Source organism: Danio aesculapii, chromosome 8 (assembly GCF_903798145.1).
Source record: "Danio aesculapii chromosome 8, fDanAes4.1, whole genome shotgun sequence".
In the NCBI taxonomy this organism is placed as follows: Eukaryota; Metazoa; Chordata; class Actinopteri; order Cypriniformes; family Danionidae; genus Danio; species Danio aesculapii.
The window spans coordinates 35,153,230-35,179,007 of NC_079442.1; the positions used below are offsets into that span (position 1 = coordinate 35,153,230).

At 35.3% G+C, this 25,778-nt stretch overlaps 1 protein-coding gene across 1 annotated transcript in view; it reads right to left on the reverse strand.

Moving 5' to 3' along the window:
- The window catches only part of LOC130233677 (zinc finger protein GLIS1), a 154,902-nt gene that overhangs the window by 74,204 nt on the left and 54,920 nt on the right, over positions 1–25,778 (reverse strand). Inside the window, exons 3-4 of the mRNA XM_056463835.1 lie at positions 25,354–25,543; positions 21,007–22,216 (exon numbers count right to left, since the gene is read on the reverse strand). Of these exons, the coding sequence (XP_056319810.1) occupies positions 21,007–22,216; positions 25,354–25,543 (1,400 nt within the window). The remainder of the gene's footprint in view (positions 1–21,006; positions 22,217–25,353; positions 25,544–25,778) is intronic.

Sequence of the window (25,778 nt, forward strand, 5' to 3'; positions counted from 1 at the left end):
TGCACTATACTGTAGGTGAATTGGATAAACTAAATTGGCCGTAGTGTATGAGTGTGTGTGTGAATGCGAGCGTGTATGTGTTTGTATGAGTGTGCTCCCAAGGACTGGGTTGCAGCTGGAAGGGCATCCACTGCATAAGTCATATGCCAGAATAGTTGGTGGTTTATTCCGCTGTGGTGACCGCTGAAATAGAGACTACACCGAAGGAAAATGAATGAATGAATGAATGAATGAATGGTTGCAAAGAACTTTTGGGCCGAATTTAACCAAACAAATTAAAATTGGTAATGTTCAACTTAACTTAATTTCAGCCCATATAATTGGTTTGGAACCAGTTACCTTAAAAAGTTTGAGTAAATCTAATGAATCATTTATTTCAGTGTAGAATATTCGATGTCACTTTTCTCACGTGTTACATTCCCCGTGTGTTTTGTGTTTTCTGTTTCACTTTCTTCTTCCCTTCTTTTTGTGTATTCTGCCCTGCCCAGGTGTGCGACTATTGGTCGAGAAGGTCCTCAGACACCATTATAAAACACTCAGTGCACCAATCAGGAGCTAGTCCACCACGTTTAAAAGGTCAGCTTGCGCTGATCTAGAGGAGCACCTGAATCAGCACCAAACTCCTCACTTGTGTCAGTTCATTTGTGTTGTATTATTTTTGTTGTTGTTTAGGTTGTCTCTTGTTTTAGTGTTTTATTGTTTAGATAAGATTTTGCAGCTCAATTTACCCGATTATTAGAAAAACCAGAGCACCCAGAGAAAACCCACGTGAACATGGGGAAAACATGCTAACTCCACACAGAAATGGCAACTGACCCAGAAGAGGCTCGAACCAGTGACCTTCTTGCTGTGAAGCAATCGTGCTACCCACTGCGCTACCATAACGCTTGTTACCACCAGTTAACTATAATAACATGAAAAACTTCAAAATCATTAAAAATCTTAATGAACAATAATAGCAAGATTAACAAACAATTTTGACTTTGATAATACATTATAAAAATATTACTTAGTGGAACTGGGAAAACATGGTCTAATAATGAACAGATACTAATTAATATTAATCAATACTAATGAGCAATAATGTAAAATATTACCAATTGTTGGTATGTATTTACCATAATTTTAAACAAATTTTATGTCATTAAATAAAAGTATTAATTTAAAAATTCTTATATCTTAATAACCCAAATTTTAAATATTAACAAACAACAAGTTTTGACTTCACATCTCAAAATTGTATGGTTTTATATGCAACTGCAACTTTATATCTCACATATTTCTGACTTTATTTTTATATTTTCAACTTTATTATTTCCAACTTGACAAAAAAAATGTAATTCTGAAAAAACTATTAAAGGGCAAAAATTACGTTACACACTGAACAACAAATATTTCAAAACATTTAACAATAACAGGACTTCGCCAATATGTTCAAAGTATCGTTGGTTAAAACAAACAGAGTATTGCTGGTGTTAGTATGAAGTGCAGAAGTTATTATTAATGGTATAGACATGCACTCAAACTCACAGCAGAGCCGGAATTGTTTCTGCCTCTACACTGAACGTTGAAATAAATGTATGGACTCGACAATCTAAACAGACAAGTGCTTTGAGAGAAGGCGTGGACAGCTCTTCTGGCGGAGAACGAATGGTTTCATGGCAGGGCTCTAATTGGCCCGTTGAATCCAGCTGTGAGTCAGCAGTAAAGCGCACCACGTCCTGCCAGATCTCCATATAACACCCCGCTTCAAATGTGGAACCAAAACGACATCTTTCCAACACACTGCAAATGCTAGTCTATCCCCAAATCCGCAGCCATTACCATCTCAGTTTTGTGGGAAAGACCGCTGGTTAAGATGTGGTTCTGGTAAGATCTACTGTACTGTAATACACTGTGTATAAGTTTGTGCAGGCCAGCACCAGCACATTATATAGATCTATATTTAAATAAAAATTGAAAAAACAGGAAATGTGTAGACCAAGCTAAACTAAACTAAAGAAAAAAAAAAGAGAACGTAATTTTCAGAAGAAATGAAAAGGAAATTTAAGGAAAGAAAAAAGTCTCATTCATTCATTCATTTTCAGCTTAGTTCCTTTATTAATCTGGGGTTGCCACAGCGGAATGAACCGCCAACTTATCCAGCATATGTTTTACACAGAGGATGCCCTTCCAGCTGCAACCCATCACTGGGAAACATCCATACACACTCATTCACACACATACACTATTGACAATATAGCTTACTTAATTTACCTATAGCCAATGTCTCTGAACTTGTGGAGGAAAACGGAGCGCCTGGAGGAACACAGGGAAAACATGCAAACTCCACACAGAAATGCCAACTGACCCAGCCGAGGCTCGAACCAGTGACCTTTTTGCTGTGAGGCGATAGTGCTACCCACGACACCCGAAGGAAAAGTCTGTTTAATATGTGATGTTGCTGTTTTGGAGAGACTGTTCTGTTGTTTTCTGAAAAGTTTTGGAAAGCCTGTGTACTGAAGGTTTCTGACATAATGTTCTATTTAATAAAAGCATTCTTTCAGCACTTCAATAAAAAAATATTCATTTGATTTACTACATTTTTAAGGTAAGTGATTGTAAACTGTTTATTTGGACTGAATAAACAAATCAAGTTTAAGTTAGGAACATTATTAAATGTAATTTGTTTGTTTAAAATCAGCCCATATAAACTGTTTGCAACTACTTTTCTGTCCTGGTTGTCCCATACTGGCTCTATAATATTAAGGTCTGGACTCTGTGCAGGCCATTTCATGACAATCAGCGTTTCACTGTTTGTCTATCTAAATGTGATTTCATTGCATTAGCTGTGTACACTCCCTGACAAAAGTCTTGTTGTCGATCCCAGTTGTAAGAGCAACAAATAATAACTTTACTTCTAATTGATCATTGGAAAAGTGGCAGAAGGTATAGATTTTTCAGATGAATCATCTGTTGAACTGCATCCCAATCATCATTAACAATGCAGAAGACATATTGGACCTTGCTTGGACCCAAAATTCTCACAAAACTCTATAATAAAAAACAATGATTTGGGATTAAATTCAGTATGAGGATGTGCGATAGATCTGGAGAGTGGATGGCAACATCAACAGCCTGAGGTATTTGGGCTGCCCATTACATTACAAACCACAGAAGAGGGCAAATTCTTCAGCAGGATAGCGCTCCTTCTCAAACTTCAGCCTCATCGTCAAAGTTCTTGAAAGCAAAGAAGGACAAAGTGCATCAGGATTGGCCAGCCCAGTCATCAGACATGAACATTATTGAGCATGTCTTAGGTAAGATGAAGGAGAAGGCATTGAAGATTAATCCAAAGAATCTTGATGAACTCTGGGAGTCCTGCAAGAATGCTTTCTTTGCCATTCCAGATGACTTTATTAATAAGGTATTTGAGTCATTGCAGAGATGTATGGATGCAGTTGTTCAAGCTCATGGGAGTCATACACAATATTAATTCTTTTTCCACTGCACCATAACTTTATATTCTATACTGTAAATTATTTCTCATTTGTGACAAGACATTTGTCTAAGCAAAGTCAGACCTTACTGCCCTAATTAAATAATTAAAAATCAAGGCATGATCATATTTTATTTTGGTAAAATAAGCGTAATCTAGAGGCCTTTGCCTTTCATATAAGCCACTTCTGATATCAAATGATCAACTAAAACTAGAAGTTCTTATTTGTTGCTCCTAAAACCTGGATAGGTGACAACACTTTTGTCAGGTAGTGTATTTAGGATCATTATCATGAAAAAAAAAAAGCAGAAAAGCAGCATAAAACATGATAGAACCTCCGGGATGTTTGATAAAAGAATAGCTAGAAGCAATCAATCTTCCATCTCTCTTTCGCATATACTGTAGTAAACAATTGTGCAAAAAAAAAAAAAATTGCCTGTATTTTCTGATTGTATTCTGATAAAGTGACTAAAAAACTTGTCATTATACCATCACTAGAACAGCAAATGTAACATTGGTCTAAACTTTGGTATGTGATCGACCACTGATGACAAGTGAGACAGCCCTATCACAGTCCATAAGTTTGTCATTGAGAACGTGGTTTGGGGCACCATAAAGCCTCCAGTTATGTGGCTGTTTATTAACTGGCTCAGTTTGGGATTGAGAGATACTTGGGATCCTAACCTGGCTCTCTGTGCTGCTTTAAGTCCCATGGCCCATCTGTACCTCAACAAACCCATTCGGAGGACACTGGGACATTCAGGTTTAAGTCGAAACTGTCCACGCTCTGTTTCCATGCTGGCGTTTATGGCGAATGTTTGCGGAAAGGCTGGGGTGCGATGTAAATAGCACCCTGACTACTGTTATTTATTCTGAGGAGTGTTTGGCAGATGGCACTTGGCATCAGCTCCATGTCAACAAGCTCTCTGTAATGACAATGAGGAAGATACTCTAAATTAAGCATATTTATGACTGGCCCTGTGTACATTTAGGCCATAAAGAGCCCACTCTGAGGCATTAAATCACTATTATATTAATTTATTACCACATTTCTAATGTGCAACTAGCGCAATAAAAACACTACACAAATAGTTTTAGCACTTGAAATTAATAAAAAATGAATAAAACATATTTATTGCCATACTTGTGACCAAAATGTTAGATAAATGCTCTTTTTATTTAGGAAGTACTATGTACTGTAAGTAAAGCTCACTTGCCAACATTTGTGACTTAATGTTACATTTTAATTAGTTATTGTAGATATACAAAACAAAATCCCTTTTGATATATCTACATTAACATTTAGGCATTTTAACAGATGATTTTATTTTAAAGTGACTTGCAAAAGAGAAATGAAGGAGTCAAAATTTGCAATACACAATACATGTTTATAGATAACCAGATTAGACACCCGATTCGAATGTTATCATTCGATTGAATGGGCGTTATTAGTGGATATCAGCTGATCGATATGGGCCAGTGGGGGTCTTCTGCGTCTATTAGTAGGCTCAGAAGGCTGTAATCATCCATCCAAATGGTTAATCATTTATACTATTAGAGAAGACTCCAGATCCAGATCTGTTTTTACATTACTGTGACGGTTGGGTTTAGGGTTGGTGTAGGGGTAGACGTTAATAAAATACAATTAATGGGAAATTTAATAAATAATTCTCATTAACTTTGGTCCACAGCCGTATATATTCTATAGCTGATTAACCATGTGGATAGATGATTACAGCCTTTTGAGCCTACTAGTAGGCTCCCTACCCATATCTATCAGTTGATAACCACTGATAATGCCCATTCAATCAAGTGATAACACTCGAATCGGCTAGATTAAAAGGTGACCTGAAGGACATCTATTAATAGTACTATTGCAAAGTTAAAAAGTCAAAGTGTTATTTAATTGTGTTGTTGAAATGTTTGAAATAATTCAGATTAGTTTTGTCGAATCTAAAAAAAACAACAAAAAACTAATATAATAATAAAAGTTTTTTCATGTTTTATTAATGTGTCACGTTAGTACTGCAGAACCTCAATGCAGCACAAAAATATTAAAAAGGATAGAAAGCTTCCAAAAAAATACTTAAAGTTTTCATAAATAGGATTTTCAAGGCTTTTAAATCCTCTGAAGAACAAAATAACATAATTTCAAATTGACTTTTTTTTCTTAGTTTATCTTTTTACTATAAATTTAATAAAACTTTATTAATTATTTATTACTTAAATAATTTAATTCACCTACACAATATATTAGAATACTTAACATCTAAATCCTCTTTCCATCTCAGAGTACGTCATTCATTCATTCTTTTTTCTTCAGCTTAGTCCCTTTATTTATCAAAAGGTCGCCACAGTGGAATGACCCGCCAACTTATCCAGCATATGTTTTACACAGCGAATGCCCTTCCAGCTGCAACCCAGTACTGGGAAACACCCATATACTCTCACATTTACACACATACACTTTGGAGAATTTAGCTTATTCACCTATAGTGCATGTCCTTGGATTGTGAGGTTAAACCGGAGCTCCCGAAGGAAACCCATGCAAACACGGGGAGAACACACACAACTTCACACAGAAATGCCAACTGACCCAACCGGGACTCGAACCAGCGACTTGATTGCTGTGAGGCAACAGTACTAACCACTGAGCCACCGTGCCTCTCCAGAGTAAGTCAAGTGACACAAATTTTACTTTTTATATATATTTTTTTTATAAATAATACACAGACATTGTGTATTCAAACTGTTGTTGGCTCTAATTAATTGCTTTGTTCCTCTTTTGTAAGTCACTTTGAATAAATCATCTGCACAAATGTTAATATTCCTACTTGCAATGTTATGTTGAAATACTAACTATTAACATGACTTTAGAGTGATTGAGCCTAACTTGTAAAAGTGTGAAACCATCAATCAAATTTCTGATTAAAGAGCATTAAAACAAGACTAGCAGCGCTTTTAAAAAGATAAAACAATCTCAAATGTGCAGGAACTACCGGGTGCCAAATTTCTGTCTTTAACTAGCAACACTTCGCTTTCCAACAGCTCAACAATTTCTTGGCACACTGAGCACCAGATTTTTTAATGTCACCTGGCTGGATCATGTTAAACCAACTGATTTTCTGCACGTTTGTTCTGCAATGCTAATAAACAACTACAAAAAATACAGACAGAGGTTATATGGGCTAATAAAAATAGCAAAATGGAATAATAAAAGCAGTATGGCGCTAACAGAAATTTATAATACTATATAGTGAAAATAAGACAATGGGAAAAAAATGTGTGTTTCCACAACTTTGTGCTGTAAATAAACGAAAAAGGTGCAATAAATGTTCTCATATCTCACAAAGCAAGAGTCAGGGAACAATAAATAGAAGTTCAGTCAACAATCCCTCTCTTTATGGAGATATTCCCAGGAGTAATTTCAGCAAATATTATGTGTAATGGAGAATGTTCCATATTACCTTTCACAAATCTGCTAGAAAGTCCATTAAAGATAAGCCTCCTGCTCCATATTTAGCATGATGGAACTAAGTCCCGTTCACCTCAATAGAAAGTCATACATGCATGTAGTATACTGACTTTAGCGCTCAATAAGCCTGAGGAAATTTTGGCCATTAGCTGTATTTGGTCCCCTCGGTGTGTTAGTAGACGATACGCCCCACTTACAGGGTTAAACCGATTAAGCACTTGGATTCAGGACAGATATGACACAATGCTCGAATAATGTGGCCATCAGTCTCACATTTCAGGTATATTACTTACTCAAAATATGGCATTCCAGACAAATGCAATTAGCACAAAACATGTATGGCTGTATCGTTCTTTTGGTACCTGGCGCATTTAAAACCCTAAAGGCATCAGGTGAATTGGCTGACATGAATGTATCCCATAATATAGGCTTTAACAGCCTTTCTGCAAGTTTAATAAAGAAAACGTTTGGACTTTTTTATGCACTCGAAAAAAATGTTGGCTGTTTCAACTCAAATGTGGATTATATGGACAAATCCATCTGTCCAACAGTCTGGTTTTTCCATGTTACAAAATTGAATGAATATTTAGGATACAGTGTGCTCAGCATAAACAAGTATAGCCCTCACAGATGTATCTTTTAAACTAATATTTTCAATAGGATGCTTTACAATAATACTTTTGCATATACATTAGATTAATCAGTACCAAAGTGAAAGACTGGAACTTAAGACCACAGTCCACCTAAGTTATTATGTTGAGGGGAAAAAAATAAATAAAATCTCAATAAAAAAAAAAACAAATCAAGAGAATTTGAAAATGTAAAAAAAAAAATCTAATTTAGTTTAAATTTTGTAGTTTAGAATCGTATTAATTTATTTTTAAATAATTCTTTAACTTTAAATGTATTCTCTTTCTATTCCTAAAGATGTTACTTGACCACACTCTTATTTTAATAATATAACTGTTTAATAAAACAGTTTTTCTTATATGCACAGAATATTATTGGCTTTATTCACTGATACATGCATAAAAATAATTATTTTCAAAAGTGGGTGTGTTTATTTATGCTGAACATCAATATGTTCTGTAAATATACATTTTGATGGAATACACAGTATTCACACACATCTTTATTACTTAAGCCATCTCTATTAGATTAATTTTAATTGAAAAACAGTTTAATGTTTGGGTCACACTTTTTTCAATAAACTTTAATTAGTTATTTAATATATTTACTATCATAAACTAATAATGAACATTATTTGCACAGAATTTATTAATCATATCTCAACATTTACTATGTAAGTAATCCAAATTCTTGCTTGATAACATTAGTTTTATTCTGATCACACTACTAAAAACATGACATTCTTCTTAGCATATTTGTATTGTTTTCTTATATATCTGAACATCTATCTTAAATTAAATATCTATCATATTCGTTAATTTTTCTTCAGCTTAGTCCCTTATTTATCAGTGGTTGCCACACAGAACGAACCGCCAACTATTCCAGCAAATGTTTTACGGAGCGAATGGCTTTACAGCCACAACCCAGTACACAGTACATTATCTATCTAACTAACTTAAATTAAGATACATTTACTTGAGAATCATGAAATATGAAATCTCATACTCTTAAGTGTGTGTGTGGCACAGAAAAACCTACTTCATGTGAATGGTGATGTACTTCATTTTACAACTATTGTTGGTTATTTTATGAATTAACTGTTCCTCTTTTGCAAGTCATTCTGGATAAAAGCATCTGCTAAATATTTAAAAATTGTATATGTAGCAATTGCTACTTGAAATATTATATGTTGCAATACTAACTGTTAACGTTAATTTAGTATGAAAATTAAATAACTGAATCATGTAGTTACAGTAGATCCTATTCTCCTTAGAGAAAAGGAAAAACACTGAAATGATTATTTGTTGCAACAAACATTACACAGCAGATGTTGTTTGTTCTGCAACAAATGTTGTTGTAAATCAACTTTACAGACAAATGAATGACTAAGAAGCATAAAAATGAGACTTGCAGCTGCTTAACATATATAACAATCTCATTTTTATTAAAATGAATCATGATTATACTGCATGTTAGTGGCCAAAAACTTAATTTAACCAGAAAAAAATATTTTCTTGCTTAGAGTTTTTGTCTTGTTTTTAGTTCAAATATCTAAAATATTCTTAAATCAAGAACCTTTTTCTAGACAATCAAAAAATATTGCTTTGTTATTAGAAATAATAATTTAAAATTAAGAGAATCTTTCCTTAAAACAAGCAAAATATTATCTGCCAGTGCGGTAAGTAAAATAATCGTATTTTAAAGCAATTACAAGATGTTTTACGATTACTTAAGATTATTGCCATTGGCAGATTATTTCACTTGTTTTAGGGAAAAACTCACTTAATTTTGACATATTAATTAAAAAAAACAAGACAATATTCTTAAAATGCTTCTTGACTCAAGAATTTGTGTATACTGCAGTTGGACTAGAAACAAGACAAAAACTGAAGAGTAAAAAATGATTGTTTTACAGACCGTAAACTCACAAAAACAAAACTGACAGTAGGTTGTTCATTCAAAAATACATCTCAAATATATTTACCCTGATTTAATGATGTTTAGCTATTTAGATTATGAAATGGAGAAATATTGAAGAAGACATTTTGCATTGCATGCAACATTTAATTGCATGAATGACCTTTTAAAGTCCTAGTTCATGGTTCATAGTTCATAGTTCAATGTGAATGAAGACAGAAACCCTGTTTAAAAAGCAGTAAATAAGATATTTGACAATGGTTATGGGTTAAGTAGCTATTAAGACTGCTTAAGTGGCAGAATGTAAGCGAGAGAAGAGGAGGACTGACTGGATTGCATTACTGTACAAAATGACTGGAAACCTTTTACGGCTTGACAAGAACTTGGCCTGGCGTATTTGACAAGGAAAACAAGCACGATCCATCAATTCCCAGGCCTTTCATTGCTTTGCCAAAATATCAGTCTCCTGACAAATCTCAGACATTTCATGCCAGCGGTTTCATCATGCTAATATATGTATCACATATGGTCTCCGTTGCTTAGCTATTAGCATGACGGAGAGACAATCGAATCGCAGATTGGAGCTGACAGAACTCGAAAAAAAAAGGAGGCGGATTTGTTGATCTTGAAATTAAAGATATAATTCAACCGTGATGAAACATTAGCGAGTTGAAGGTTGCAAATTATGAGCCGTAATTGCAAAAACGATTTGGACCACGTATGTTCTTCTGCAGTACCATCTGGAAACTTAGACTCGGGTGAGATTAATGACATTTCTGAAAACTCATATGAACAATGACTGCGCTGGAATCATTCACTCCACCTTCACATTAAATACCACAAACAGAACGACGTCCCTGAGCCACTGTTTAAACCCAACTCACCCAGAATGCAAAACTTTGGCAAATGAAGTGGAAACAAATAGGAAACAGTCCTGGAGTCGGTGCAGGTAACTGTCATGACTTGCTAGCATAACAGAGTTTAGAGAGTTAAACAAATTAAGCAAATAAAAAAAGTTAATAAATGATAAAAAAAAAAATCTATTTAAGTTTATTGGAAAAGCGCTATATATTAATTTTAAGTCTTCTTTCTCTTTGGAAAAAGTATCTTCTCAAGGCATAATTGCAACTCAGGCTCATTCTGAAAATGTTCCCCTAAATACATTTCTGGAGAGTGCCAAATACCTCCCAGGAGCAACCTTTTTTCACAGTTTTTGTTTCACGAATCCCGGCCGCTGTGTACACTTTCTGAGATCTCAAATTTCTGTCGCGAGTGCCAACAATTGTAAATCTAAATGGAATTTTTATACATTACGTCTTATAATTGCTACTGTGCTCAAAATGCTATATTAAAATGCTAATAGTATTACTTAAATGTATTGTGTAAAGTTACACTACATCCAGTTTTTTTTAACTGTTAACAATTAAAATGCTTATTTGGCATAACAAATGTTGCATGATGTTAACTGGTTTTAACCGAAGACTATATAACACACAAGGCGTATCACTCGTATAGTTTTAAATGGGGAAAAGTGTAACAGTAAATATGGCGAATGAAGCCCCGCCTTAGTAGAGGAGCCAAATATGGCTGCACGATATTGGAAAAATATAATAATAATATAATATAATAATATTTTTTTATTCTGCTATATGAATACAATTTCACTATATGTGTTGAATAACTATTTGGAAAAACATTTTAGATTGATTGGGATTATCCCATAGGGAAGTGTGAATGCATAAAATATAAAAAACAATCTACAGGTGTAGTCAAATTCAATAAAGAAAAAGAATTCTCAAGGAGTCGAACTGTATTCAGGGATACAGTAATTGAATAATCAAATGTAAAATAATACTGCATAGTCTTTTTGAATAAACATTTCAATAGAATTTATTGTTATTAACTTGTTAAAGTTAGAAACAGTTCAATTCCTTAGACCTGAATGTTTTTAAAACCTTGTAAAAAGTTAAATTACAATCCAGACTTAACATTGTATATATTTGTGATGTTTGTATTGTGAATGTTCACATTGCAATATCGATGCTAAAACGATAAATTGTGCTGCCCTAGAACCAATTATATATCGCTATAGACTGACGAGTCTCCGAGGGAGGGGCTCGGACAAGACATACAATACTGCAGAGTTTTATTCAACGTTTAGAAATGAAATTACTAGAGACAGTTGTTGTTTAATTTTAATGTTGATTACTAATATGAAGTTTAATCATAAGCTTGGCAAGCAATTTTGGAGAATTTGATGTTTCCCCATTCAGACAGAATGCTCGAGCATACTGCCCGAGAGAAACTTCAAGGACGGCCGCCGAGTGAAATGACTTGCCTTAAAGGGACTTTGGTTTAAAAATCCAAAATCAAACAAATAGTGCTCAGGGGTAGCTTACTTAACGTGTCGGTGCTCTTTGGGTAAGGGATACAGATGCACCTGATCATTGTTATCCTGATGAAGGCAAGTGTTTGCCGAAATGCATAGGTGCAGTTTTAAGGAATAGCCATGTTAATAAAAGATTTTTAATATTTTTTCCACATTTCTCAAGTGTCTTGGACTTTGGATTAACTTGTAAAATGTGAAGCCATTATATAATGCATATCAACATTAAAGAAAAGCACACTACTTAGGAGCATACCAATAAAACTAGTAGCTTTTTAAAAGATAAAAACACCAATTCTTATAAAAATGAAGCAAGTGTCTCAACTTAATTCAATCAGAAAATTAACACATGACTTCTTGCATAAACAAACAAAAACAAGACTTAATTTGGTCATTTAGCATCTCCGATAAATGAATTATGATTTAAAAATATTTAGATATTTTAATTGGGAAGCAAAAATAGGTATTTAGTTTTTTTCCTTTAGGCCAATTTTAACCTTTAAAGTCAGCATGAATCGGAAGTCACAGAGACTTTTATTTCAGTATGCTGATGTACTTCCAACTGGGGCACACGATATTGGAAAAATCTGGCATTGCAATATTTTGTTTTGCTGCGATGTACGAATATATTGCATTGTGAATATAATTTCACCAGATGAATTGAATATTTGGAAAGATTTCATTGATTTAGATAGATTGGAATTATCAAGTCTTTTTCTATTCAGTGTGTTTGGATAAATCATAATAAATTACAAGCATATAAAACAGAGCAAAGATAAGCCAAATAAACAGCGCTTTATGGTGTTCTGGAGATTCTAACAGTAATTAGGTACAGAAATTAAACAGTCAAACATAAAATAACATGGTCATCATTGTATAAATGATTTAGAAATAATAATATCTTTTAATCTTTAATAAATAATCTAATTCCACAATGTGACTATTGCGGATACACACATTGCAATATCAATGCTCAAATGATATATTGTGCAGCCCTACTTTCAACTGAAACAAAAGATTAAATAGAGGTGGGGTTTTCTTTTTGTGCATCATTCCCTCATAGCAAACTAATGGCAAGAGGGGTGTGGTTAAGAATATTGTGGCTGAAGCAGTCAAACTGACATCAACAGAAGGCAACAAATGATTGAAGATTAACGAAACAAACTTTTTTTTCCAGTGGATTAACTTGTACAGATTCATTGTTCACCTAAAGAATAACGCTAGCAAAATAAACTTTGTCAATTTTAGTGACTAAGCAGCTCCCCTCCAGGTCACTGTTTAAAACCTACTGTTTAAAACCACTGTTTAAAATTTACCCAGAATGCAAAGCTTTGGCAAATGGAGTTGAAGCAACTAGGAAACAGTCTTCGAGTCCTACTGCTTCAGTGCAGGTAACTGTCAGGACCTGCTAGCACAACAGAGTTCATAGAGTTGGCAGCTGCTAAGTAAAGTGGACAGGGCAGTAATGTCAGCAGCTCATTCTAGTACATCCACATTAGTATCAACGCCACTTTCTGCCTTTGACGGGGCAGAACACAGACGACTCAGGTTTCGCTGTGCATTCAGAGGAAATAAAAGTCAGACCGTGTGTTTTAATTAGCTAATGGCGTTAGCCGTTTCATCTCTAGCATCTGTGTTGATTGCTCACAAAATCCTCCATTTATTCCAAAACACGCCATTTTGGCAAACGTCTGGGCCGTCTGTTGCTGGAGATTTCCATCCAAAAATCAGTCTAATAAATCTTTATATATACATTAATTCGCTGGTTTCACACTAGCAAAAGGAAATTCCATGATCTATGTTTTTTTTTCCCAGCAGGTTGTTGAAGCCAGTTTTCCCTCAAGCAAGGGCTTGTATGTTGAAACTTTTGAAACGAATGTGTTGTAAAAGAGGCTCCACATTTAATTCTGGTGATGTAACAAAAAAAATGTGTGGTTCAGGAAGTAAATCCTAATATCCATTAACAATACAGTGTGATATAAAAAAGAAAAAAAGAAATATACTTTTTCGAAAAAATTTGCAATGACCAACTGTCAGGTGATGATGAGGACAACCAAGATGAGAAATGCAAGAAAGTGGGTGTGCAGCGCTCAAAACCTTTTACTGCTTCATTAAAAAAATTAGTCACAGTTTAAAAATGAATAACAAAAACCTGCACACCCTGCACATGTGATCTGTAAACTAAACAATTCACAAATGAGAAACATAAAAACAAGAGCTGGCAACCTTAGAGGTAGCTATTGGCAAATGAGCAATAGTAAAGAAATAATTATTACATTATAATTCATTTAATATAATAATAATAATAACAATAATGATAATAATAATAATAATAATAATAATAATAATAATAACATTTGTGTATTGTTTCTTTTACAAGATGATAATAATAATAATAATAATAATAATAATAATAATAATAATAATAATAATAATAATAATAATAATTCTTATTATTATTATTATCTTGTGAAAGAAACAATACACAAATGAAAACATTAAATCTATGTTTAATTTGAACAGTTACGATACTTTATACTTTTACTGGTCAGAAACCTTTACTGCTTTATTAAAAATCAAATACAAAATTAACATATTTATTTATTTATTATTATTATTTTTTTTTATTACTTTTTTTTATTGCTTGTGTACTGTTTCTGTCACAAAATAATATAAATAATAATAATAATCATCATCATAATTATTACTATTATTACTATTATTATTATTATTATTATTATTATTATTATTATTATTATTATTATCTTGTAAAATAAACAATTCACAAATGAAAACATTAAACCCGTGTTTAATTTATATAACTGCGATACTTTATTCTTACACTGGTCAGAAATCTTTAACGCTTTATTACAAAGTTATTCAAAATTAACATATTTATTATTATTATTATTATTATTATTATTATTATTATTATTATTATTATTATTATTATTATTATTATTATTATTATTATTATTATTATTATTATAGCAAAAACCTGCACACCCTGCATGTGTGGTCTGTAAACTAAACAATTCACAAATGAGAAACAATAAAACAAGAGCTGGCAACCTCAGAGGTAGCCATTGACAAATTAACAATAGTAAAGTAATAATTATTACATTATAATTCATTTAATATTTTAAATACATTATTATTACTATTATTATTATTATTATTGTTGTTATTATTATTATTATTATTATTATTAGTGAATTTTTCTTTCACAAGATATTAATAACAATAATAATAATAATCTCCATACATTTTAATAAATAAATTAATAAAAATCTTGAGAATCACAAATAAAAACATTAAAACTGTGATACATTTTCATAATTATGATACTTTATTCTTCCACTGGTCAGACACATTCACCGCTTCATAAAAAATTATTACAAAATTAATAGCAAATCAATCAATCTATCTATCTATCTATCTATCTATCTATCTATCTATCTATCTATCTATCTATCTATCTATCTATCTGTCTGTCTGTCTGTCTGTCTGTCTGTCTGTCTGTCTGTCTGTCTGTCTGTCTGTCTGTCTGTATGTCTGTCTGTCTGTCTATCTATCTATCTATTATTTACATCTTTTTTTCTATTTTACATTTTATTTCTATTATTTACAAGTCAAATGTATGTGATTAAGATGATGACATGGTGAATCAAAAAGATTTTCCGAGCCTTCATTCAAAAAAATCATAGGTGAGGAAAGTATTTGATTTAAAATTTTACCTCTACTTGAAAAGACATGAAAAGCGAACACACACAAAAAAATCATGTTTGAAAGAAACCAAACAAACAATCCGCTTCCAAAACACACTGAAATATTAGCATCAGACATACATCTAAATGAATGTCAGCGCAGATGACGCATGAAAAGCCAAAGTAGTAAAACCTAAAAGGTCAGAGGAATTAATGCAGAGTGTTATTATGACTCTGAGAACTCAGTGACCGTGTAGTACAGTAGTAAACATACACGAACCACATAAAAACCAGAACAGCACAACCCATATACTAAACCTGTCACAGCAGGCACAAACTGCAGAAAACGGCACGAAACCTCATGTTGACTCGCAAAAAAACAACGCCAAGATATTAATGTAATAGGATTAAAACAATGCATTCCAGAGGAAATTCAATATAAAAGGAATCATTAACATCCAGCGCTGCAGCACGGATCTGCTCATCAAACATGATCAGCAGGATAATAACAGGAGTATTATCAGCAGATGAATATTCACATCAATTTCACGAGCCACTCGAATAGGTGATCCCAAACGCAAATCCAGAGTTGAATCCAGTACAGCATTGACGCATGAGAGCCCTGGGACAGCATTTTGCGGGATAAATTTTTAATATTAATGCAGACGAGAAGGGCAAAAAAGCAATAAACTAAAACAACACTCGAATTAGGCATGAAACACAACAGGATATTGCAGTAAGATTATGTTGTTTCCTTTTAGATGCCTTCTCTCTCGGCCGTCCGACTACCACAAAACAGCCTGTGGCGATTTTTAATTGGACAGGGGGAACCAAAAAAAAGCCTCTCCAACTCCGCAGAGCGGTTTTTAAGAGTCTGCCGAGCTCAGTGCTTGCAGATGTAGCTGCGTTTTTACGTGCCGGGGCATAAAACCGCATCCAGGTATGAACGGTGACAAAGCAGAGAGTCAGAACCCCCGTCCTATGTTTGTGATAATGACTTTTTCCTGCCAAGGCGCTGCATGATACAAATGAAAAGCAGCACAGCTGGGAGAAAAGACAAAAAGAGAAAGAGAGAGAGAGAGGAATGAGGGAGTGTTGTGTTTGGATGCTGGAGAATCGTGCCTCGTGTGCTCTCCGAGGAATCTGCAGTTGGAAAGATAATAAAGGGATTAGCTGGGTTTTTCTGAAGCATCTGCTTCTAAATCAAAAAGTCTCATCGGTTTCCTCTGCGCAAATAGCTTGAATACCAAAATGTCTTTGTATATTGCGCGAGGATCGCAGATGCTACATGTTTTAGACTAAGGTTGCTTCCGGCAGAGGTCATCATCATGGGATGATATCGGATCAGAGGAAAACATGAGAACATGTCAGAGGCTGAGCAGGTTTCAAGGTCAAATACGCGCACTTATTCCACTTGTGGAATGTGAATAAATCAATGTATTATTTATTTATTTTATTTATAAAGTACTGAAAACTGCAATGAAACTACAAAAGTGCATTATATCATTGTAAGTCACTTATAATAATAATAACTAAACAGTAGAAATGTGAATTGGAAATCAATACTGGGAAAAAATACTCACTCAGTATTAGATTAGATTAGATGACTATTGATAGATTATAGATAAAGTATTAGTGTAGGTGATTATAGTTAACTAAAACTAATCTAAGATAAAATCTTAAAATAAAATGAATGTTTACTGAAAAAGTTACATCAGATTTTTTTTAAAGTTAAATAAAACTTTGAAAAAACTACAATAGCTTAAAGTAAAAAAATAAATAAAAACACAATAATATGAGGACAAACAAAATCATGTTGCTAAAACTTTAAAGCAAAATACACTACCAGTCAAAAAAATTTTTATTCTGCCAGCCTTCACATTTTTGCATTATATGTTCAGCAAAATAAATAACTGGTATTATAAAATAACAATATATACAATAAAAATATTTAAATGGGGCTGGGCGATTAATTCCGTACTAATAAACAATAAAAAAAATTTTCAGGTCGATTTGTTCAATTACTAAACCTTACCGTGTGAGTAGTCTACATTGACGATGATTGGAAGCTGATTGGAAGCTTCCGTTACATCAAAATTATTATTTAAATTAAAACATTTGTTTACAGATGATGCAAGAAATAGGCTATATGCACACAGACTTTTAATTTTCAGCCAGACAGCCCAAGGGCTTCCAGTGACCTGTCTTTCCATTACAAAATTGTCATGTTTAAGATCTGATTTCTTTAAAAATCAGCTAAAAAAATATTAGATATACAATATGAAGTGGGTCTCAGACCAAACAAGAAGCACTGCATTAAACTCCATTTCTCCCTGCCATGTCTTTAAAATATCACAGTTTATTTTACCCAAGTATTTTCAATAGAATTTCTGCGCTAACCTGTTGCTACTGATGGTGCAAGTGGTTACAACGGTCTTTCATTTCGTTTTATGCTTGAACAACTAAATGAATGCTGAAGTCTAATTAACTGAATGTATTGTAATTACATTACAACATCGATGCTGTAAAAACAACCTTGTGAAATTGAAAATAGTCACATTTAGCTTTCACCGGAAGTTTATCGTCGGCTTCAAAGCTCTAGCTGTAGAGCCCATTGCACTGTTTAAAATATTATCTACAGGATATGCAAGACTTATTTTATTTAGAAGAGATACTGCTTATTTTATACTTTAAATATGTTTTATACAATAAACATTGAAAACAACTGATTTTGTGTCCATAAGTGCAAGTGATTTATTTTTACTAATTTATAAGAAAGTGACTGATGGTTTTAGCTAATGTGTGTTTTAATTTCAGTTGTTAAACGTTGTTCAATAAATAATCATAAATAGTACACCCTCAGAAATAAAGCTAAGAGAACTGTCACTGGGGTCGTACCTTTACAAAAGGTACACATTTGTACCTAAAGGGTCCTATAGATACCTCAAGGGTACATATTAGTATACCTAAAAAGTACAAAAGTGTACCTCTTAAAAATTGTAGGTACAAATATAAGCTTTAGAGGTGCCAATATGGACTCTAAGTACAAATGTGTATCTTCTGAAAAGGTACCACCCCATTGACAGTTCTCGTATCTTATTTCCGAGAGTGTATAGATAGTGTGTTTCCTTCAATTATTTTAAAATCCAGTAACGCATCCTTCATCAAAAAATCTCTCACTTGTATTATGTGAGCATATTTACTGTACAAAACTTATCAATGAACTATGAGGGCAAAAAAATTTAATTATTCAATAAAATAATCATTCTTTATTCATAATCGAGTTAAAATGTTCAATTAACCGAGATTTTAATTTTAGGCCAAATCGCCCAGCCAATATATTCAAAGATGATTGCTTGGATTTACTATTTTTTTTAAGCTAAGTGGTTGTAAACAATTTATTTGGGCTGAATTTAAACAAACAAATTAAGTTGAACATTACTCAATTTAATTTATTTGCTTGAATTCAACCCATATAAATTGTTTGCAACAATTAAGCAGACATCATTTTTTTCAGTGTAATGCTCCCCTGTGTGTACTGCCAAATGTGATCACTTAATAAATCACTAACAATAACAAAATCTTTACCCTTTGACTTAAGCTAATATTTTCTCTGCGCAGGGCACAATAATGCAATTCCAACCTTAGCCAGCAAACTGCCTGAAAACAGAGGCTGTATTTGGGCAGAGTTGACTAACCAAGAGGCCCTCACTACATCCAGAGACAATGTCCAGCCATTTTACAACAATACATGCGCTTGTTCCTATCTTAGCATCTGCTTAGCGTCGACACTGAATAAAACCCAGTGTTTGTTTACTCTGACAGCTCGTGACACCCGTGCTCTTGCCACATACTCCGGGCAGAGCTTTTAGAGTAAGAACAGAACTCCTACCGCGTTATTGTACAAGTACGAGTAAGTGAGAAAAACAGATTGTATTATAAAAAATAAAACAACAAACTTCGATGCTTATGTTGCAGAATGGGCGACAATGCGTAAAATGTAGCTGAGCGGATTTGAAGGAATTTACATGATCTAATTACGTCTGTCAGTCCAGCTGCTCTGAGCGTATAGAGTAAACCAACATCCTCTGGAGAGTAAACAAAACTTGTCATTAACAACCTCAGCGGAACTACTTAATGCTGGTTAATATAAATGTTGCCCTTGTAACATACTCCGCATATTAGCGTGCAGCTGTCTCCTATTGACATGGCTAAACAGATCATTTGGAGACTAAAAGGTATCCCGGGATTTGAAGGAATAGGCCGACTTCAAAACAAGACGTTTAAGTATGAGTAAAATAAAACGCTTTTTGGACAAGGGTCTTGTGTATGAAATGGAAGATATCTGACAAGAAATCCAACATTCTCCGATTGAGCAATAGAGGGGAATTTCGCTGGTCATCTCCTCTGCGGCTCCGTTCTTACAGACTACTACATTTTTCCAAGTGTTTAGTTTGGATAAAGAGCCAATTCGCTTAATACTTGTGGGACGGCTAAACGTTTAAACCTCCTATTTAAAGGGATCAAGTGCATGCATTGTTTGGTTATGTTAAACAGATGTGTAGGTTTTTTAAAGATCTCAATCATTTCTTTTTTAAAAGAGAGAGAGAAGAGAGAGAGAGAGAGAGAGAGAGAGAGAGAGAGAGAGAGAGAGAGAGAGAGAAAGAGATCTTAAGAAAATAAACAGAGTTTCACCCTACACAAATTGTGGACTAATTGTGTATTTGGACTTGCGCATTGGTGGGGCTGGAGCCATTTTTCCACTTGAGCTGAGAATGTTAGAAAAGGCACTTTGACATTGATTAGTGTGTTGACTTGTGCAATCTGAGAGTTTTACCTGGATGTCTTGAATTTCACCACAACACTATTTATACAGCTAGACTACAGGTCCAATTAAATACCCAAACCCGTCAGTGGAAAAGTTCGCTGCACTTTTGGTTGAAATCATAATTTCTCATGCCATGCGATATGGTTGTGAAGAGAAAAAAAACACAGAGGAAAATAGGCATCGGTGGTCCCTTGAAAGCCGTTTTAAAAAAATGAAGCTCGGAGAGAACTTCTAAATCTATTCCTCAAATAAAGGAGGCCTTAAATTATTATAAAATCTTGTGGGGCCTTCAGAAAGAAATTTGATTTACTAAAGCCTAATGAAAGAATTACTTGTCCTCTGCTGATAATACATGCTTAAAAATCTGAACTTCTTAATTAAAAATAATTACACCGGCATTAGCTTTCACCAGCTTTCCACTCAAATTAAACTCACTGTGAATTCCAACAAAAACATTTCACTCCTAAAAACTGCTTATGCCTTTTCAAGGCCATTTCATCTGCCACTTATAATGAACTTCATCATAGGGAACTGTTGAAAATGCTGCACTTTTGACAGCCATTAAAAAAAACTGTGGAGACTCACCATGCATTTGTTGGGTTTCTCTCCAGAGTGAACCCTCATGTGGATGAGCAGCTTGTATCGGGCGTTGAAGGGTTTGTAGCGTCGGACGCATCCGGCCCAAAAGCAGGTGAAGTCCTCGCCCTTGCGTTGATCGATGTGGACCTTCTCGATGTGCCTAACCAGCTCCTCCTGCTGCTCATATGCTGCGCTGCAGTCGATCCAACGGCAAACCTGTTTATCGCTAAACACGTCCTCCCTGTCGCCCACCTGCTGCTCCACCAGGCCCGTTTGTTTGGGCTGTGCCAGCAGGCCTGAGGGTGGAGACTGCTGTTGGCTCTGAAGATGCAGTAGGGTTCCTGGGCCGGAGCCCATGTACTGGTGCAGGTGGTAGGGAGGGGGCATGGGCGGCCGTGGGGGGCCAGTCTGATGGTGGTGGTGATGGTGGTGATGTTGGGAATGCCCACCGCAGTGGCTTGCGCGGCTCGTCAGATGCTGATAGTGATGCTGAAAGAGCTCCTCCTCACTTGGAGAGAACTCATCCGCCGGTTCTTGTTTCAGCGTTGGGGTGCAGCCATCCAATAACGCAGCGGGCTGTATCAGAAGTCCGAGCCCGTCGCTGCTCCCCACACCAGTGGGCCCGGGCTGCATGGAGCCCACGTCCTCACAATGCTCAACTGAGGACACCGAGGAGGACGATGACGAAGAGGAGAGGGGCAGGAGACAGGACGAGGTGGAAGGTGACGGCAACTGAGGGCTGGGTGCGGAGAGAGACCTGTGGGAGAACGTGCCGGCGGTGGGCGATGACGAATTGGTGCGCAGGCCGTTAATGCAGGACATCTGGGAGGAGCAGATGTTGGCGACGATATCGATTCCCTCCGAGGCGGACTGGGAGGCCACCGAGAGGCACCGTCTCTTCAGTCCGCTTGCGTTTGGCCTTGCTGAGTGACGTGAGCTCGGGGACAAAGCCAGCGGGGTGGAGCCATCTTCATTATTAAATGGATACACAGTCACCGCCATTGCCGACAACGACAGAACAGTTGCTAAGTTACCATCATTGCTACCCTGACAGTCCATATCCCTGCGAACCGCTCCCATCCCTCCTGAAAATTCGCCCAGGGACGATCCCAGCTTGTAGCCCTCCTGTTTGATGGGGTACGAGGGCAAGGCATGACACCCATTGACGCCGGCGGACAGAGACGATGAGCTGAGATCCGTCTGAAAGCCAGCAGACCTGCGGGAGAATGAAACACACCCAGAGGAATATGAGGAGAGTTTAGGCAGGAAGAATATGCACACTATTAGCAGCCCGGCCTGTTGAAAGATAAAGGCCAGGGCTTCTCAAAGAGCTGCCAGATCTACGGAAACAGACGAGCTCTGTGCTCCGGTGCTGGCAAAACCTGTGGTCTCAAACATCTCTGTTAACACTGACAGTGTCTGACCGATTGGAGATTCTTTTGCAAATCTTTAAAGAGTTGTATTAGGTCAGTATAATGTTTGGTTTTATGCTGATCAGAAGTTCCTTTTTATGTGCCCTTCATTCTCAGGAAACAGCCATCGTATGGGTTTCCACTGCGGTGTACTTTAAACACCGGTTAGATCCACCACAAACGCTCCGGAGCAATTCCATGAATAAATGATGCAGGAAATTTGGCCTGAAGTATAGTTATGAATGGGTATTTAAAAATAAGAAAGGAGAGAGATGAATACAGGCAGGCTGTCATGTCCAGCGTATGACAGGCTTTGATGACACAATAGGGGTTAACCGAAGCCTACATGTGGGATAAATAGAAGTCACCTGGTTCTGCTGGTATAATGGTGGGCCTCTAAACGTTCTGTGTTTACAATACTCCCCATTATAGTGGGAATCTTTGCCCTTCTTGAATGGGGGTCATATTTCCCAGTGCGTCGCTGTGATCTTCCACATAATAATTCCTGTCAGTTTGCTCATTATGGATTTGTGTGCAAAGCTCCGGAATGATGTGAGAAGGGCCCTCTGTCCTAGCAGCCTATGAACGATTTTGTCTGAGTACCCTTTTCACTTGGTGCGGGAAACCGCTAATGCTAGTGCACCGGCTGAGCTGAAGCCTCAAGTTTGTCATGAGTCGCTCCATTCAGGCTCACCACTTCCTGTTTGGCTGGAACGGTGACATTCAGTGACAATATTGGGAGAGCTGGACAGCGTGTTTGGAGTGAAAGCACTTTGGAAATCATCCCTTGCTGAAACGAGGGGTTTCAACAGTACTGCGGCTACACAGAAACTGACAGCAGTCTCTTTTCCTAGCCGTTTAAAACACAAATGGAGCCAAGAAGCGCCATCAGTACTGCAGTGTTTGACTGGGTTATTTGACTTGTTCCACTCAGCATTAAACAACCTATATTATTTGCTGTGCAGATATGAATTTACAGTATGTTCTTAATGCAGTAGGCATCACTATAAAATAAAAATATATATATAATACAGAGAGTATTCATCTTTATATTTTGAAAAGTGTTTAATGGGTGTGCTTTTCTATTGATCACTTGCATTATCTGCTAGATGGCTCAAAATACCAAAATCAAGAGCAAACATAATTTTTTATTAGTAAATCAACCATAAAGACTAACACAAGCTTATTGTAATTTCTTATTTGTTTCTTATTTATTTATTAAATAATTTTAAAATATACTCTATGATATCTAATGTATAGTCTGATCTGATGTATAGCACAGCAAGTACATATTGTGGCTTTTCTGTTGAATTTATTTGCTTCTGTTGTACTCAATTGAATAAAAGTGTCTGCTAAATAAATAAATGTGAATGTAATTAAAATCTTAATAACATACTATCATTCAAAAGTTTTTAATTGTAATAAAAAAATTACAAAAAATTTAATTGGTTTTTGAAAAGAAAGCCTCTCATGTTCACCAATGTCACGTTTTTATCAAAATACAGTAAAAGCTGTAATATTATTAACTGTATGAACTAACATTACTATTTTAAATAAATATTTTAAAATTTTAAGTAAATAGTAAACTTTTTATTTTAATATATAGAAATAGTATTTTCCTGTGATGATGAAGTTGAACTCTTAGCAGCTCTATTTCAGTATTGGAGTACCAGATCCTTTAAAATTGAGCATCTAAACATGCAACAATTATAATAAAAGTTTATTATAATCATTAATGCTGAAAACTGTGAAAAATGGGCTGCTTAATATTTTTTCAGGATTAAAAAAGTAAACTTATTACATTCTAAACATATTTTCTATTACTTTTGTGTAACTGAATGCATCAATGACTAATACAATTATTAATTTCATCAAAAACAAAATGTGATTAGGAGGTGGTGCAGACACAGAATGCGATGTCACAATATGAACAGCCAGTTTACACTACCTGGATCCCAGTTGTAAGAGCAACAAATAATAACTTGACTTAGTTGATCATTTGGAAAAGTGGCAGAAGGTAGATTTTTCCAATGAATCATCTTCCTAACTATTGGACCTATTGGAACCCGCATGTACCCAAGATTCTTACAGAAGTTTGGTAAAGGAAAAATTATGATTTGAAGTAACATTCAGTATGGGGGAGTGTGAGAGATCTGCATAGTGGATGGCAACATCAACAGCCAGAGGTATCAAGACATTTGTGCTACACATTACCTTACAAACCACAAGAGAGGGCAAATTCTTCAGCAGGATAGCGCTCCTCATACTTCTCATACGCTCCTTCACATTGGCCAGCCCAGTCACCAGACATGAACATTATTGAGCATGTCTGGGGTAAGATTAGGAAAACATTGAAGATGAATCCAAAGAATCTTGATGTACTCTAGGAGTCCTGCAAGAACGCTTTCTTTGCCATTCCAGATGACTTTATTAATAAGTTATTTGAGTCATTGCAGAGATGTATGGATGCAGTCCTCCAAGCTCATGGAAGTCATACACAATATTAATTCTTTTTCCGCTGCACCATGACTTTATATTCTATGCTGTACATTATTTCTGTTAAGTGACAGGACTTTTGTCTAAGCAAAGTCAGACCTTACTGTCCTAATCAAATACTTAAAAATCAAAACATGATCATATTTTATTTTGGTAAAATAAGCGTAATCTAGAGGCCTTTGCCTTTCATATAAGCCACTTCTGATACCAAATGATCAACTAGAAGTCAACTTGTTATTTGTTGTTCTTAAAATTTGGATAGGCAACAAGACATTTTTGTCAGGTAGTGTATAATAAATCAGATTTGTCATAGATAATTTGCTCACATTCAAGTCAAAACTGAAAAGAGTATGTTTCACAACATGCAATTTTCACTTACAGTGATGCATTCAATATGTTCCAAGCTGTTATTAATTATAAATCCAATAGTGCAGTGAGGTCTCACCCGGTGTCTGGACTTGGGCTTTCCTGCAGGTGTAGAGTGTGTGTGGGCTGTTCACAGTGACTGTTGTGATGGTACGGAGCTCCAGACTGAACTGACAGGCTCTGTCCGCAGCGCAGTGATGGTCCTTCTTCTGCTGTCAGCTCACAGGTGCTCTCCTTCTCTGAACAGAACGAGATACAGCCTCCATTCACTGAAACAAGTGAAAAATGCAGTAAACAAATGAACAATTTCAATTCTCCAAAGCTTTCGCTATGATTAACTCTGTATGCCCCTTTCTACAAGAGGCAAAATAAGTCCCTGATGTCCCTAGAGTGTGTATATGAAATTTCAGCTCAAAATACTCCACAAATAATGTTTTATAACTCTTCGAAACAGCCCCTTTTAGGCTTTGATCCCAATTGTGCCACTTTGGTGACTGTCGCTTT